We start from the raw sequence: 18196 nt of genomic DNA on the forward strand, positions 1-18196 counted from the left end.
AACTTAATTATCATTAATAAAGACAATTACATTAGTTCAAGCCTCATATGCCTGGTTTATTACAATTGCCTCCTAGTTCTGCCTTCTGGATTTAGAATCTCCCATTTCAATATATCACGAGTAATTTTTATAAAATACAAATCAGATGTTGCCATACCTCAGACCCTTTAGTGGCTCCCCCGTCACCTTCTACAACATGGTATAGAAAAGTGTTTATGACATGGTACGTCTTATTCATTGTAACTATGCTATGTCACACTCTCATTTCTCTGTGCCTTTACTTATACAACTAACTTTCCCTAACAGATTCCAACTCCTCTCAACTTCTCTCTTACCTGTATTCTTCCTTCATGAGTCAACTTCAGCATTTCTCCTTTGATGATATTTTTTGCACATGCCCCTGTTATAGACTTTATTACCTTGTTTTCTTGGTGTAGCCAAACTTGTCAGTGTCCTATGCATGTCCCTCAGAGCATCTGGTATGCTTTGGCCAACTTCCACCTCCTGGTATTGTCACTGGATCCTAAGGGTGTTGCTTTTCCAGCCAGAAGCCTCTGTGGGTGGTGGCACCTTTGCCCAAGTTTTGCTCGGACTAGCTGTGTTTGTAGCACCCACTCCACCTGGCAGGCTGTGCTTGGCTCATGCTACTGGGCTAAATCCGACACTTTGCCAGGGCAAGCCAGGTTCAGAGCAGCGAGGGGTGCATGAGCGAGCAAGTGCAGGGTCTTGTCACTGTGCATAGCCACGCACGCTAGCTGCTTTGGCGGGACGGGTAGCTCCAGCTACCCTCTCCCAGCAAACCTTAGATTGAATCAGATACAGGGCAAGAGGCTTCTGCTGTGAGCACCCGCGTCTGGATGAGGGGCTCCCTGAAGAGCCGCAACTCTTCTCTCCTTTTTGTTGCTCGCCACATGGTGAGTGTGGTGGCAACTAAACAGGGTTTTAGCCCTGTTTGTGTTACCGCTCTTTCATTCCTGCCATTTGGTGGGTCCCGAGTTTTTGGCCCACATCCAGGAAGAATGAGGTACGCGCACAGCTGGAGAGTTAAGGTGGAGAGGAGCTTTACAAAGCAACAGAACAGCTCTCAGGAGACCGAAGTGTGTAGCTTCTATCCATAGGCAGGTTATCCCCATAAGTGTCCAGCTCTCAGCAGAGAGAAGACCCGGAATAGGTAGTTCCTTTCTGCAGAAGGTGATCCCAAGAGACACGAAGAGGAAATCTCCTCCCTGCAGCTGGTATTCTTGATGTCTGTGTGAGGCTGGCTGGCTCCAGGGTTTTTATGGGCTCAGAAAGGAGGAAGTACATGTTGATTGGTCCACGGGTGGCCATGGGCAGGCCCGGTAAAAGCACCGTAAGTTTTCACTCTGGGCCACGGACTCCACAGGAACTGATGGGCTGGTCCCCAGGCTTCAGGCCATCCCTGGCTTGAAGGTGGGGCTTCACCAGGGACACCCCACTTTCCACCCAGGAGCCTGTCTTCTGCTGCCATCAATCATGTTGTTCATGGTGCCCAGGCTGTTTATGAGGAGGAGTGCCTGCAGGCCCACAGTGAGCAGCCCTCTGTCCCCTCTTGGCCTCCCTCCTATGTTCATTGGCGCCCAAAGTTCACAGGAGGCCGAGGTGGCAGGGGGCTGGCATGTCAGCACCAACCCAAGCACGCACACACCCAGCCTGGTTGTGACAGCACCTGGGCTCGGCCTGAACTTTGCTTCAAAATTGGAAGGGGTGCCAGGAGCTGGAAGAGGTCAGGCAGGGGGAACAGGCACTTCCGACTCTGTGGGGGCAGGGGAGCTTCCTGGATCCCTGAGAGCACAGAGATGCCTAGGTCTGCAGCCACAGCTGGGCAGCTGGAGCTACACCCAGGATGGCAGGGCTCTCACCCTGCCAACTTGGAAGGGGGTTAGGTTCCTGCCTGCTCCTTGCTCCCACCGGCTCCCTGGAGCATTTAGCCCAGGTCATACCTCCTCTGCTGTAGCTGGTGTCTTTGCAGTGGCTGCTCCAGATGGGCCACTGCTGCCATCAGTATCTACAGCCTGACTCAGTTCCCTTCTATCAGATTATGCCGAGGGAATTTGACTACTTGCTTCTACTGGAGGCAAGAAAATCCAAAAACTTGGCAGCCCATTGGCCAACATTGCAGCTAATTACTCTCAGGATTTAGTGTATATGTTTTCCAGTTCCATAACCTCTTAGGAACTGGACAAGTAAAACTATCAGGACAGATAACTCTGATGCATGAGTTTGCATCTTTTTCTAGAGTTTGCCCTTGGAGTGAAGTTTCAGTTCTCCTTATGATTGCTGGTTTAATAGCAATCTTGTTACTGGCTACCTTCTCTTCTTTGCCGCACTTTCTCACTTCCTTATCACTGTTATCTACACTTCTCAAAAAATATTTATACATGAATATTTTGTGTCCAGATTTTCTGTTGGAGAATCCACAGTAAGCCACTGGACACCAGAGGTACTACGGTGTGGGGAGCAGAGCCTTCAGATGGGATGCTGGAGTTGAATCGCTTGTTGGCCAGTTGGTATCAGGACCAGTTGGCATTTTATAACATCACAATGACCAAGATTATCCCCTATGTGAATTGGGATGGCATAAACATATAAGGTTATGTATGCCTTATGCAGTATTTCCAGAATTTGAGATAGTGACAATGATAATGATAATGACTGTGGAGTTGGTAGCTGTAAGTATTGTCAGTGATCTGAAGGAAAAAATGACTTTTAAAAAAGCTTCAACTGGTCAATCAAAATCTCAGGACATGGTGTGAACGTCACAAGATCTCTATAACACCATTTAAAGCAACCCTCTCCTTTTGCAGTTTAAAGGAGATTGAACTAAAAATCAGATCTTGTGCCTGGTTATAAGAATAGCAGAACAGTAGAGAAGCCTCACTTGAAAGCACCAGCACGCCTTCTGTGGAAAAGTCAGAACCTTCACAGGGAAGGAGTAGGACCCTGAACTCTGGGTTTGGAACATCTGGGTGGCTCACACCTCACTAAACCAAGATTCTTTCCTCCTCTGAAGACCACATAAACACCTCATCTGAGGTTGATACTTCAAATTGTGCACATCTTCCTCCAATTATTTTCTTCTCTGTGACTTCTAGACCAATTATTATGTTCAAGACCAAGAATGGCCCAAATGAGGAAGTACTGTCTCTGTTTTAACAATAAAGGAATTATTCATCAAATGAACCACAGACACTGGCTAATATGTCCAGGTAGATCCAGAAGCACTTAGAAGAACACTAAGAGTAAGTTTACTACGAGTAAATCTTCTGAGTGCTGGAAAAGGTGTGTGTGCAAAATATTAGAAACACACGGTAGACTCTAAAGATAGTATTTACCTAATGTAATGAATTCAAATCTAAATATATATATTTTGAGGTCTAAATGTCCACATCCATACCTAGTAGTATACCTAATTACATGTTTCTGTAAAATGTTTTAATTTCAGAAACTAAAAATATATATTAAATTAGCATACTATCACATTAATCAATGTTTAAATTATACAATAATTATAAAATGTAAATCTGTATCCTTGAAAGTTAATTAAAATATATAGGATATGATTCATTTTTTAAAGTCTTGAAGAATATCCAGCACAGTCATTTAACAGATTACATTAGCTGAGTTTCTTTTGAGAATTAAAATGTAATAAACTTACGCTCTTTGAAAAACTGCATATAAGATCTATATAAATATTCCACTTACTTTTACTTGACCCACAAAGGCATTGGCTTCTTCTTCCACCACAGATAAATTTCTTGGCAGATAAGGATCAAACACTGGAGCATTGTCATTGACATCTGTCACCACTATGTTTACTGTGGCAGTTGAGGTCTTAAAGAAAAACACAAGCATTAAATGTGAGAGGAGCTATTTTTACTTAGAATTCATTTAAGTAGTCATCCTGGCATTTGTCTATCTGAAAAGCATCTCATTTTTCTTTCTAATCCTTAGCTTTCCAAAAAATAAAAATAAAAAAATAAAAAAAAAGAAGCTTGCAAAGAAGCTTCCCACCTCAAAAAACAGATGGGAAAAGCAAATGATGATATTAAAGGGCAAACATCTTTTTGGAAATGTCAAGTATTTCCTGGAGGAAAACGGTTTTACCTTTATCTTGTTCACATTTTATGGGTGACAAGCTTTTGTTTATACACACATACACTGCTTTATCTCTGAAATGTGCCATTTCTGTAGTTTTTGCTGCTTGTATTTTTGACTGTTTAAAAATAAAACCAGTACATTATCAAATAGCATGGTACATCAAATGGGCATTTTCTGGAAAGCTCATGCTATCGAAAAATGCTACCTTAATAATTTTCTAGGTGTACATTTAAACCAAGAGTTTGAGTACCATATACTAGGCATGAAATGATTATCTTATAAGCATACAGCTTACGGAAATGGTATGCAGGTAAACCTACCAGTAGTGTGTGCTACCTAGTTAAAAGTTAAATCCCTGGCCTGCTGCAGTCAATATTATGTAGGTCAATGACTTCTGCACAATCAATGACTATCTTCATGCGTGATTCAAGCTGGAAACTGCTCTCTCTAATCAAAGCCTGAGTACAGCACAGAACCTCTACCTAGCTCTGTCACAGTGTGGGGCTGATCACAAAAGGCTGAGAGCAAAGGTACAGAGAGAAAGAATATTAACCTGGAAAGTAAGAAACCTGGTATGCTATGGTATTAAATATTTAGTAACTATAAATAAAAAGGAGGAGGAAAAAGCAAGGTGATACTGTCATGAGAGAATTATCCACCTTTTGTTTAAAAAAAGGCAAGTTCCATTAATTAGTAAGTGATTTGTAGTGAGAGGCTAAACTCCTGAGCACTAAGAAGTGACTTGAGTGAAGCTGAAAAGGTTTTGCAGCAGTCATGGGGCTAAGGAGTCAAGTGATTTTTTTTTTTTTTTTTTTTTTTTTTTTTTTTTTTTAGCTATTAAAGAGGACAGATCTTGGTAAATACCCAATGCTTTCTGTTGGGGTCACAGAAGTTCTATACCATGCAAGTCATGGTGCTTGGGAAAAAGACCAAACCTCCCTCAAATGTAAACCCAGTATTGAAACTCTGATTGGATTTAGGTGATCTGCCCCTATTTTAACAGAAGCAAAAGCAAATACTTTTTTTAGTAATGTAACTTTACCCAAGCCTCTATAAATTTTTTCATGCACAGTATTCAGTAGTCACTTAATAATTACCATGCATAGCAGGGAATTCCTGGGTGTTAGTGATGGCTTATTTCTTTATTTGTATGTTGGCTTACCCTTTGAAAATTTATGTTGCTATTCATATGTGATTTGCACACATTTTTGTATTTAAAGTTAAATAAAATTTTTATTTAAAGACACGTACAAAGATGGTCAGAACATCATTATATAGTCAAAATCTGGAAACAACCCAAATGTCCATTGATAATAGATGGTTATACAGGATTGTGTTTTATGTATGCAATGGAATCATATGAAGTACTGAGAATGTACAAACTACTGCTATAAGTAATAACACGGATTAATTTCATGAACCTAAGTTTCTAGAACATAAATAACACATACTATATGATTCCATTTATATAAACTTCAAAAACAGGCATAATCCCTACATGGTGATAAAAATTAGAATACGGGTCACTTTGAAAAAGAGGATCGAATAGCGACAGAAATGATCACAAAGCTGAGCTTCTGGAGTGCTGATTAATTTCTGTTTTTTGTTATGAGTAGTGGTTACATAGGTGTGTTCTCTATGTAAAAATTCATTAAACTGTAGAATTATTGTTTGTGCATTAGTCTCTGTGTTATATTTTCTTAAAATTATTTACTTTAAAAGATGCACACACACAAACATACACATGTGTGTTGATATATGTAAGTATGTTTAAAGAAATTCAAGTGCTACTTGACTAGATGGAATCCAGATCATTTCATTTTCCTCATTACTTTTATATATTTTCTAAATGTTCTCCCAAAAGGCTACCATGCTTTTATGACAAAAAGTATTTTAACAAATATTATTTCTTTAAAATTTGCCTTAGAATTGAAAGCAGTAAAGAAGATGTGTTTTTTACAGTTGCGGTAGTTCCCAATTTGCCTGAGGGTTAACGAGACACTGAAATTTACAGCCTGGATCCAAAATCTAAGAATGGTGACCCTGGAGTCTGCTGGCTTTTCTTCAAATGGCCTGACCCCCTTTACACCAGCCTGTCTTTACCTGTCAATCCACTGTTTTTCTCATCCTATTCTTTAAAATTTCTATTCATGTTTTCAGACTATTCTGTATCCTCAGTTTAAGACTATAACTCTTAAGTGGATAATGAAGAATACAACCAGATCACTAAGTAAACTAAGAAGTCAAATAACAATTCCATAATTTTGTGCTAATAGGGGATGATATTTATGGGACATGCAGGCATTTTCTTCATTTCTTACTGAATTTTATATGACATGAAAAAAAATCCATGTCTTACAGAAATGTACAGTCACAACTATACATAGAATAATTTCCAGTTTATATATTTCTTGAAATTTTTTAATACCACTTGCTTCAGAAATACTTATGTAAAAATGAGGATTTCAGGGCTATCCATTAGGTCTATTGACTATTGTTCTGAACCTATGGAAATATTTATAAATTAGTTAGGTGTAAATCATATTTATTTAATTTTTCTTGATTGGTTCAGAAGGATGGCAACAATATGCTTCAATATGGATCTGTGCCATAGAGAATGTTTATATCTTATTAAGGAAAGACTTCTTTTCATTGTTCAAGCTTAAAAATTAGCAAATGAAAACAGATCACTTTAATTAATTGTTAGGACCATATGTCATTAACACGTGTTCACAACAATTAATTTTAAATATGAATATATATATATAATGCCAGTTAAATTAAAAAGATCTCAAACTAATAAACCTAATAAATAAAAAGTTACCTATTTTCCATCAATGGAGTTTACTCACTGATTATTTCCTCAAAAGTTGTATTAACTTATAATTCCACTAGCTGGAAATATTTGCATGTTAGTACTAAATACTGTAATTGAACACTTTCATGTTCATTATTTAATTTAAATGTGTCTTAGAATTTACTTTGTGTAATACCATAGAAGAATTTTCAAAATATATGTCTCATTCTCAACAGTGCAAGATATTTCTGTTTTTGTTTGTTTGTTTGTTTTGAGACAAGGTATCACTCTTTCATTCAGGCTGGAGTGCAGTGGCATGATCTCTGCTCACTGCAACCTCCGCCTCCCAGGTTTAAACAATTCTCCTGCCTCAGCCTCCTGAGTAGCTGGGATTACAGACATGTGCCACCATGCCTGGCTAATTTTTGTATTTTTAGTACAGATGGGGTTTCACTATGATGGCCAGGCTGATCTTGAACTCCTGACCTCAAACAATCTGTCCGCCTTGGCCTACCAAAGTGCTGGGATTACAGGCGTGAGCCATCGCACCCAGCTTACTATTGTAATTTGAATACACATTTATTTTTATAAACTAGTATGGCTCTGAAAGAAGGATATTAATATAGCATCTTTTTTTATTTTCATTGTTGTTGTTTTTTTGAGACATGTCTCATTCTGTTGCCCAGGCTGGAGTGCATTATGCGATCATAGCTCACAGCAGCTTTGAACTCCTAGGCTCAAGTGATTCTCTCACCTCAGTCTCCTAAGTAGGTGGGACTACAGGTGCACGCCACTATGCCCAGCTAATTTTTATTTCTTTATTTTATTTTTGTAGAGACAGAGTCTCAGTGTGTTGCCTAGGTGGTCTCAAACTTCTCATCTCAATCCCACCTTGGCCTCTCAAAGTGCTGGGGTTATAGGTCTGAGCCACGATATCCAGCTCATCTTTTGTTTTTTGTTGTTGTTGTTGTTTTTTAATAGTATAAAAAAAGTGAGTTATAAAGCCATAGTCAAAGAAAGTAGTGTAAATTCATCTATCAATACACAATGCATTATTTGAAATTCGTGAGAACATACATTAAGAGTATCTTATTTATTCTCTTCTAGTATTTCCTATCTCAGGAAATGACATGGCAAAATAATTAACTAGTTTTCTAAGTTACTTTATCTCATACATGCAATTTATTAGTCACCAAGTCCTGTTAATTTGACCTTGTAAATGCGCCTTGTATTATACAGTTTTGAGCAATGGATAAATAATACAATTTTCATTTCCTGAGTAAATAGCTGGAAGTCAGATAACTGGGTTTTCTGATTAGCATATGTTTAGCTATGTAAGAAAACCAGAAATGTGTTTTGCTCAATAATTTAATGAATAATTTTTAATACATTTTCTTGTTAATCAACTTAATGAACACTTTTAAGGGCAGTGTGTAATACTACGAATTTAATAAGCAATTTTGGCTTTAATGCTAGAGAGGATAAGAGAAGGGATGTTTGTTTTTTATTTAATCACAAAAAATGCATTTTTTTATCATTTAATTTTTACATCTTTTGACACAAAATTTGTTAAACATTTCATGGCTAGAAAACTATTTCTTTATATTTTGTGTGCATCTCATAGCACAGCCATTTGTTTTGTGCTATTACATTTATATTAGATGATTGAAATTCAATGACATTCAATACATGGTTTAAGAAACATGTATGCTTAGAATTTATCTGAGCAGAGACTCATGGTATGTATAGGAATCAATCAGGAATATTTCAATTTGTTCATTAAGAAAGCAGAAAACATTATCAGAGGTAAGGTAACACTATAATTATGGAGCACTTATCATTTATCTATTTCTTAAATAAAAACATGAGTGTTTAATTTCAAAGGTGCAATTTCTTTTCTATAGTCAACAAGATTCACTATATATTCTCAGAAATAATAAAGACATTATTTTATTAAGAAATGTGTCTATCGTGTTTACTAATAGAACACACAATGTCAGCTCAATGAATATTTTTAGATACTTTAAATATCTATTTTTATTATAATTTTTACTACATGCTGAAATAAATTACCTTATAACTTATTTTATTTAAATGTCTGAAAAAAGAAGAGCTAGAAAGAATATTGAAAATTTCCATCTGTGAGAAAGCACAAGAAATGTTATTTATAGAACACAAAGTTTTCCTATCTGAATAAAAATCTTCACTACTATATCTAAAATTCTTTTCAATAACAATGGGACAATGAGGATTTATAGTTTAGAATTCGATCATTTTTTGTTTAGGCCAATAAAACAAGAAAAATATTCAATAATGGGTATAGTATTTAGAGAATATTAATTTAAAACATTTTCATCCTTAAGTGCAAGTCATCTTGTTGCTACACAGTTCAGAGCCAAGCCAACTTCATTCAGATTGTAGAGTTTCATTCATGATGTAGAGTGGAGGTCCTTCCTACCATTAAAGATTAGCCAGGAGGCTTTCTTTCCTTCTGAAGGAAAAAAATATACATAAAATCTAGAATTTCTTTGAGAAAGAGAAAAGGGAAGTTCCTTCTATTACGAATTATGGGAAGGAGAAAGGGAGACACAGAAGAGACATGAAGGCAGGAGGCAGAGGTCCTCCTCCTCATCCCCTACTGCCACTTTAGACCCCTCCTTAAATGAAGAGGCGCTGCAGAAACATTTTGGAAGAAGGGGGAAATGATGACTGGGAAAGTAAGAGAAATTTGGGTGAAATAATCACAGTAGATTTTAGGAGTATGTAAGCCTCCAGAAAACTTCCATAGGTTCTATGGGAGGTCACATCTAATAGGTTATGGCACTGAATATACAGCAATGGCAGAGAGAGGTGTCAAGAGAGAGAAGCCATACTACCAGCATAAAGGACTGGTAAATACATGTTACATCTAGACCAGAATTTTAGAATGAAGTCAGGGAGGAGAGGTTTGGTTGGCAGCTTAACTAGTGAGTATTTATATTGTCTTAAACAGATAATGCTGAAATACTGTTCTAAGAAACTTAAGCGTGACCCAGATTACATCTATTCCCTACCTGTCCAAACACATATTTATACATTATTGTCTAAGTAGGAAGATTACATCAGGTATAAAAAATAAAGATTTTTTTCTCTGTGCACATCTGAGTGTAGTGTGTAAAGATTATATATGTATGTGTGTATGTATGTATACACATTTTATGCAATCGTGCATGTTTTTATATAAATATATATTTTTCAAAAATATCAGAAAGTATTTATAGTATACCTGTATACTATAGTATATATAATATAGAACTATAGATATAAATATTTATATATTCGTACATAAACAAGTTACATATATTGTAAAGATTCACATATATGACTTAAATGTTTAAAGTTTTACTATTATATAACCATATGTATTGTGTTCTAAAAGATTATTAAATCAACTATTTTGAAATTCATAGTTACTTTAACCTCACACATTTTCTCACGCACGTATTTTTGCTTTTGTTAAAGTTTCCTATTTGATTATGAAGTTAAATGCTCAACTTTTAAATGTTAATTGTTCATTTATATTGCCATGTTTCAAAGAAATTTAGGAAATAATATTGCAAGACAAAAACAAAGATGCTAAGTCTTCTAGCAATCTGAAGTTGTAAAATATTACAAGTGTTCAGATTGAAAGCCATAACTGAGTAATTCAATCCAGTAATTCAAGAGCATTTTACAGAAATCAAACCATGATGGAATCAAGTTACCTATTGTATCAATTAAGAAGGAAAATAATATTGCTGAACACACGGAATCTGGCCAGAAATATCTAGGCTACAGAATAACTTCACATTTTAAATGAAAAAAATTACTGATCACTGTTCGCATATTTATTTATATCTTTCACTGTGTTACTGGTTGATTAACACAGCTGCAATCCATAAGCCCTACTTCCTAGCTATTTTTCTACCCACTGTTGCTACTTACAGATAAGAATATCTAAAAGGAAATCTGCTAGATGGGGTTTCTGAAAAAACTTTGGTTCTTTGTTAAAATAAAGCAAGGGTGCAGACTCTTCCGGCATTCATCTTTATACTTTGTTTGTCTGGTATAGAGAAGTGACGTCTAGAGTTGCAGAAGATGGGAATGAAAGTAGACAATAAAAATGGCAAAGCAGAAAATAGCCAGCAGGCATCCTCAATGGCACTGATGTGCACCTGCACCATCTCTTCACTGTCCACCTCTAGATTTTTTTTCTGTATTTGTTTGTACTATCTCAATTTTTAAATGTAAAATGTTGTGGTATTAAGTATATTCATATTCTTGTGCAACCATCATCACTATCCATCTCTAAAACTCTTTTAATCTAGCAAAACAAAAGCTCTATAACATTAAACAATAACTCCCCATTTCTCTTTTCTTTATCCTCTGGCAACCATCATTCTACTTCGAGTCTTTGTGATTTTTGACCATTATAAGTACCAAAATATAAGTGGAATCATATGGAATTTAACATTTTGTGACTGGCTAATCTCACTTAGCATAATGTTCTCAAGATTTATCTGTGATATGGTGTATATCATATTTTCTTCCATCTTAAGGCTGAATGATATTTCATTATATGTATATACCACATTTTGTTTATATATTACTCTACATAAACATGGAAAACTGGGTCGCTTTTACATCTTAGCTATTGTGAATAATGCTGCTATGAACATGGGAATACAAATATCTCTTTGAGACTCTGCTTTCAATTTTTTTGATATATAAATGAAAGTGTGATTGGGGGCTCATATAGTAATTCTATTTTTAATTTTTTGAGAAACTACCACTGTTTTCCACAGTGGTTGTACCATTTTACATTCTCACCAATAGTGCACAAGGGTTCCAATTTTTCCACATCCTCATCGACATGTTATTTTGTTGTTGTTGTTGTTGTTTTGTTTTGTTTTCTGTTTGTTTTTTATAATAGCATCTCTACTGGGTGTGAGGTGGTACCTCATTGTGGCCTTGATTTGCATTTCCATAATATTTAGTAATGCTAAGTGTTTTTTCATATGTTTACTGGTCATTTATATATCCCCTTTGGAAAAGTGTCTATTCAAGTCCTTTGCCAATTTTGAATCAGTTTGTTTATTTTTGTTTTCTTTAAAAAACTCTCGGGCTGGGCGTGGTGGCTCACACCTGTAATCCCAGCACTTTGGGAGGCTGAGGTGGGCAGATCACGAGGTCAGGAGATTGAGACCATCTTGGCTAACACAGTGAAACCCCATCTCTCCTAAAACTCCAAAAAAATAGCCAGGCATGGTGGCAGGTGCCTGTAGTCCCAGTTACTCGGGAGGCTGAGGCAGGAGAATGGCGTGAACCCGGGAGGCGGAGTTTGCAGTGAGCCGAGATTGCGCCACTGCACTCCAGCCTGGGTGACAGAGCAAAAATCCATCTCAAAAAAAAAAAAAAACTATATATTTTGAATATTAATGACATCATATATATGATTTGCAAATATTTTCTCCCATTTTTATGTTGCTTTCTTATTCTCTGTCTTTGACACCCCTTTACAAAATCACAAATTCCAACTTGTCTATTTTTTGTTGTTGTTGTCTGTGTCTTTGGGGTCATAGCAAATAAATCCCTGACAAATGCAATGTAATGATGCTTTTGCCCTATGTTTTCTTCTAAGAGTTCTATAGACTCAGTTTTCATTTTAGGTCATGAATCACTTTTGAGTTTGTTTTTGCATGTGATGTTAGATAAGGTCCAACTTCATTCGTTTGCATGTAGAATGATCATAGCACCCATCTTAAAAATTATCTGACCAATTAAGTGAAAGTTTATTTTTGGATTCTCTATTAAATTACATTGGCCTGTATTTCTGTTTTTATGCTAGTACTACTCTGTTTTGAGTATTGTAGCTTTGTAGTTAGTTTGAAATCAAGAAGTATAAGTTCTCCAGCTTTGTTATTTATTTTTCTTTTTGGCTATCTGGGGTTCCTTGAAATTTTAAAGATAAGTTTTAGAATAAGTTTATTTTTTTAAAAAAATTATTTCTACAAATAACATCATTGGGATTTTAATAGAAATTTCAGTAAATCTGTAGATTGCTTGGGAGAGTATTAACATTTTAACAATATTAAGTCTTCCCATCCATGAACATGGGATATTTTTCAATTTAGTTATGTTTTATTTAATTTCTTTCCAAAATGTTTTGTAGTTTTCATTATACAAGTCTTTTATCTCCCTGGTTAAGTTAATTCCTGAGTATTTTATTCTTTTTGATACTATTGCAAATTGAATTGTTTTCTTAATTAATTCATTCATTTTCAATCTATGAAAATGCAAATGATTTTGTGTGCTGATTTTGTACTCTGATACTTTGCAAAATTTCTTAGTTCCAACATTTGTGTATGTGTGTGCAAACATGAAACGTGTGTATGGAATCATTAAAGTTTTCTACATGCAAACTCATATCACCTCTAAACAGAGATAACTTTACTTCTTCCTTTTCAAATTGGATCTTTCTCTCTTTCTCTCTCTCTCTTTTCTTTCTTTTTTTGCCTAATAGCTCTGGTGAGGACCTCTGATACTATGTTGAATACAAATGGTAAAAGTAGACACCCTTGTTCTGAATCTTCAAAAAAAAATTAGAATCGAAAAGGTATAGTTTTATCTGTACCCCTGATAGCTAAAAAAATAATAAATTACATGAGATATGCAACTTATACAGATTTTTCAACAATCATTAACAAAGTAAATTTAGAAAAGGACAGTCAAATCAAACTTCCTCCATACTGTCTACAAATAAGCTCACAATGACCAATAGAATGTGACCTCTTATCTCCATCATCCCCATTTTGAGATGGTAGAAAAGGTGTATTCTCATGATCAAATTTTCAAACTCATCCTGGCAATTTGTTTCACACAAATTGCTTGTTAACATTTTCATTTCAATAAATTCCATCCATCTGTCTGTTTATTAAATATCTGTTTTAAACCACATGATTCTTAAGTTTAAAAGGTTAATTTTACTGTAATTACTAAATATTTAGATAAGAAAAGTGCTATTAAGACGTGAGAATATTATTGTTATATAATCACTTTTTTTCTTCAGGAACCCACTGTGTATGCCTACATATAAGTATATCCGTAAAATTATATAAATGATGGAATTAACTGAATAAACTTTTGTTCGAAATCTAAATGCTTTCTACTCTACTGATATTCTCATTACAAACTTTACAAATGAACACAAAATTTACTCAGAAAATCAGCATTTTAAAGCGAAATGAAACCTGAGTGATTATATGAGGAAACGAGGACCTAGAAATGCTAAGTGTCCTGTCCAAGGAGAATTAAAATATACAAATAAATTACTGAACAATGAACTAGAAAGAACAAAACTACTGATTTTAGCCCAGAACTTATTTTGGTTTTAAGTAGTCAAAAGTATTATTAGTAGATTGTGACTATTTTCCTTCCATCTGTTTCCTTGTCTAAGAAACTTTAAGGACAGACTTAAAATGTTCTAGCTAATATTACTGCCATTAGTTTCTGATTTATAATGTGACATATTTCAAAGCTATGTATTATCCTTTCTTTTTTTCCTATTTTAATGGTTGACCTGAATGCTTTCTTAATTTCACTTCACTGTAATTATACCTCTTAATCTATGCTAAATAATTTCTCCTTCTCCTCCTTAGAATATTTTCTCTCACTTATTGCCTAGCCGAGTTACCCTCTAAACTTTCATCATAAGTCAAGTTCTTCAATAACTTCCTCCAGAAACTCTCACTGACTTCTTTACATACATCTAACACAGACATACTGTAATAATTTAGGGCAGGCTGGGCGCAGTGGCTCACGCCTGTAACCCCAGCACTTTGGGAGGCCAAGGAGGGTGGATCATCTGAGGTCAGGAGTTCGAGTCCAGCCTGGCCAACACGGTGAAACCCTGTCTCTACTAAAAATACAAAAATTAGCCAGGCGTGGTAGCATATTCCTGTAATTCCAGCTACTTGGGAGGCTGAGGCAGGAGAATCACTTGAACCCGGGAGGCTGAGTTTGCAGTGAGCCGAGATGTTTCCATTGCTCTCCAGCCTGGGCAACAAGAGCGAAACTCCATCTCAAAAAATAATAATAATAATTAGGTGGATTGCTTATATAAAAATTAGCCATAGGTTTTATTTACTTTTCTATCATCTAAGTACCTATTATCCTCACTGTTTTCTACAACTGTTCTGTATATTTTATTATATGTATATGTATGTTTATTTATGTAATGTATGAAAAATGTTAAATAGCTTACTATGGACAGATTGCAATTACCAAATTTAATTATTTCTATTTATCTCACTCTTAGTTAAGATGAGAAAACTATTCAGGTATCAGTTTTATATTTTTATTATAATAAAATCTCAGAAATCCTCCTAAAATAAATGTGAAGAGTACATTATTATTGTATACTTTCAGCCAATGTATTATATAGATTAAATAGATCATTTCAAGGAATGAGGAGATATGTTGATATTTAAATTGAGTGAGCCTTGCTTATCAATCTGTAATGGGTTTGAAATTATTTCTAGACAGTAGCACTGAGTTGACACATAAGCAACTGATTGAAAAAAAAAAGAATCACCTAACACATGGCATAGAAATGGTGAAAATAATTATTAACAATGGTAATATTACAATACATAGAAAGCAGGATGCTGGCAGTTGTGGATGAGACAGTTCAGATAATACAGACAAGTGATTTTAAAGCAGTTCAGAATGTCTAACAATTTTTTTTTTATTTTTAAAAGTGAGTTTTAGGTCCAAAGGAAATAGAATTTATCTTCTTTGGAATTATAAGCCCATTTAAATTATTTAGATAACCAAGAATTACTTAGGATTCTTACTGCTACTTACAAATGCCTGTGGAAACAAGCAAATCACTTTCCTAAGTGCTTAAAGATATTTATCCACAAAATCCACTCTTCCTCCCTGACCCTTAAAAAAATGACGCTAAGTGAAACAGGTTCCAACATAATAAACTGCCAGAACACATTTCATGGTGCAGTGCAAATGACAGACACAATGGAATACCTGTTAGAATAAAGTAGATTTCATTTTCCCTACAAGTTAGGTGAGAATGCTGATCTCAAGTATCTGTTCTGTCAAGTCAAAGGTTGCAGCACAATAGCAAATTCAGAGTATAGGTGCGTGTATTAATAGCCTGTTGGAGAAAAGAGCACCACTTCTAGTAATTATAAGAAGTTGCTCCAGATGAAAAACATTAATTCATGTCTGTGATACATTGTTTAAGACTCTCTCAGTTGCCTTAACACTATTTTTAAAACCCTTTCACAGGGAGCATACTCACCCCATCTGGCCTGCCATCTGAAGCTGTGATGATCAGTATGTAGCGATCAGTGCTTTCCCTGTCCAGTGCTTTCCCTAAGGTTAGAATCCCCGTGCTAGTGACAAAACAAACAAACAAATAAGACAAAAAGAGATATTACATCACAAGGAGAGTCTTCTTAGTATAGCGAATTACTTTTGATAGCTTTTTTCCCCTCTCAGTAATCACAGCTTGAGTATTTTAGATGTATAATACTAAGATTCATTCTGAAAATTGAAAACAGCTTTTAAGGCTGTCAAATTTCTTAGCAGTATCCATGAAACTGACACTGAGCTGATTTCCTACCTTCCAGGAAACAAAACATAACAAAACTGTGCTTAATTCATTCCAAGAAGAACAGTATCTATCTTGTTTTTGATTATTTCAAGAGAAAAGACTTCATTATTCCTTAGCAGTCTCAGAATTCTTTGAAAGAAGGAATGGTTTCTTATAACTAATGTATATCACCTCCCAATTTATGTCATATATATGTCCATTATGAAAATGCAAAAACCCATCTAAATGTTATCTCTGACAAACTCTTTGGATAAAATTTTTCTTTTTTCTTACTTTTAAAATAACAGAGACCCGTTGTACAAAATTAGAAAATAGAATTTTTTAAAATTACAGAAATTATGTTTTTTGTAATGTTTCTTTTTGTACTTTATTATAACCACATTTAAATATATGATTGTTTCAGAAGAGGAATCATTCTGCATATTTTACATTTTTTAAGAAAATATAATTGTATTAGAATTCATGTTCTCATTTTATAATTTGTTTAAAACCCCTTTTGTGGTTACACTAACAATTTTAGTATTTTATTATTCTTTGGAAATTTAGCTGTTTCTTAATTTAACTGATGTCTAATGGGAGATTAACAGCACTTGGGAAAATTATTGCACTTAGAATATTTTTAATACCTACTCCTTATCTTTTCACTGTTCAGAATAAATGTTTCCAAATATTTAAGACTTTATTCACCCATGTAATTTATTTTATAACTGTTTGGCTTGCTCTCTAATGTAGGTTCTACATTTATTTCTTAAATTTTACATCAGATATTGTACACATTTTAATTGAGCCTAACAAGTATCCACTGTGTAGGAGAGTTTATCTGAATATAATAAGACATTAAAATATGTACCAAGTCCAAAACATAAATTGTTTCTAATGGATAAAATGCTTTCATTTTAAGGTAAGTGCTTTTATTGTAAAGAAAATTTAAACAATTCATATCACATATGGTAGTTGAGTACAGAGAGTCAAAGCCGATGAATCAAAATAAGAATCACAGTTATTCAATTTGCTTATTATGTTGTAATGGTTGACGTGGACTTTTTAAAAAGTTCTGAACATATGGCACGCCCATGAAAAACTGACTTTGCTTCCTGTACATTTTAAAAATGTTTTGTCAAAATAATTGAAAACCAGTTCCCAGAGCATGTTCACAACAATTAAGTTTGGACCAGCTTCCTACAGTACAGAAGGTCCAGATAATCCCATTTTAAAATTACATTAAATGAGAAAAGTAAGACATGTATTTCTTCTGAGGCTTATTCACAAGTATCTTAAGAAACAGGAAAGCTGAAAACCTAGCCATGGTATAATAAGAGAAAGAAAGAAAATTGAGTTACCATTTTCATTTTGTTTCTTCCCTCAGTTAATTATCTATATTCCTCCTTGTACATTAAATTTAAAAATTACTAAAAAGTATATTGTATATTTACGATGAATTATAAAACTCACATGATAACTGAATTGATTTCCTACCTTCCAGGAAACAAAACATAACAAAACTTTGCTTAATTCATTCCAGGAAGAAAAATATCTACCTTGTTTTTGATTATTTCAAGAGAAAAGATCCATTATTCCTCAGCATGTTCAGAATTCTTTGAGACAAGGAATGGTTTCTTATAAATAAT

The 18196-nt window shown here is 34.8% G+C and overlaps 1 protein-coding gene across 2 annotated transcripts in view; it reads right to left on the reverse strand.

The window, feature by feature from the left end:
* PCDH15 (protocadherin related 15) overlaps positions 1–18196 on the reverse strand; it is a 1779889-nt gene that overhangs the window by 256714 nt on the left and 1504979 nt on the right. For both annotated transcript variants that reach the window (XM_055092816.2, XM_057298896.1), the window contains 2 exons: positions 16254–16347; positions 3724–3852 (listed from right to left, as the gene is read on the reverse strand). In XM_055092816.2, the coding sequence (XP_054948791.1) occupies positions 3724–3852; positions 16254–16347 (223 nt within the window). The remainder of the gene's footprint in view (positions 1–3723; positions 3853–16253; positions 16348–18196) is intronic.

This window comes from Pan paniscus, chromosome 8 (genome assembly GCF_029289425.2).
Source record: "Pan paniscus chromosome 8, NHGRI_mPanPan1-v2.0_pri, whole genome shotgun sequence".
Lineage (NCBI taxonomy): Eukaryota > Metazoa > Chordata > Mammalia > Primates > Hominidae > Pan > Pan paniscus.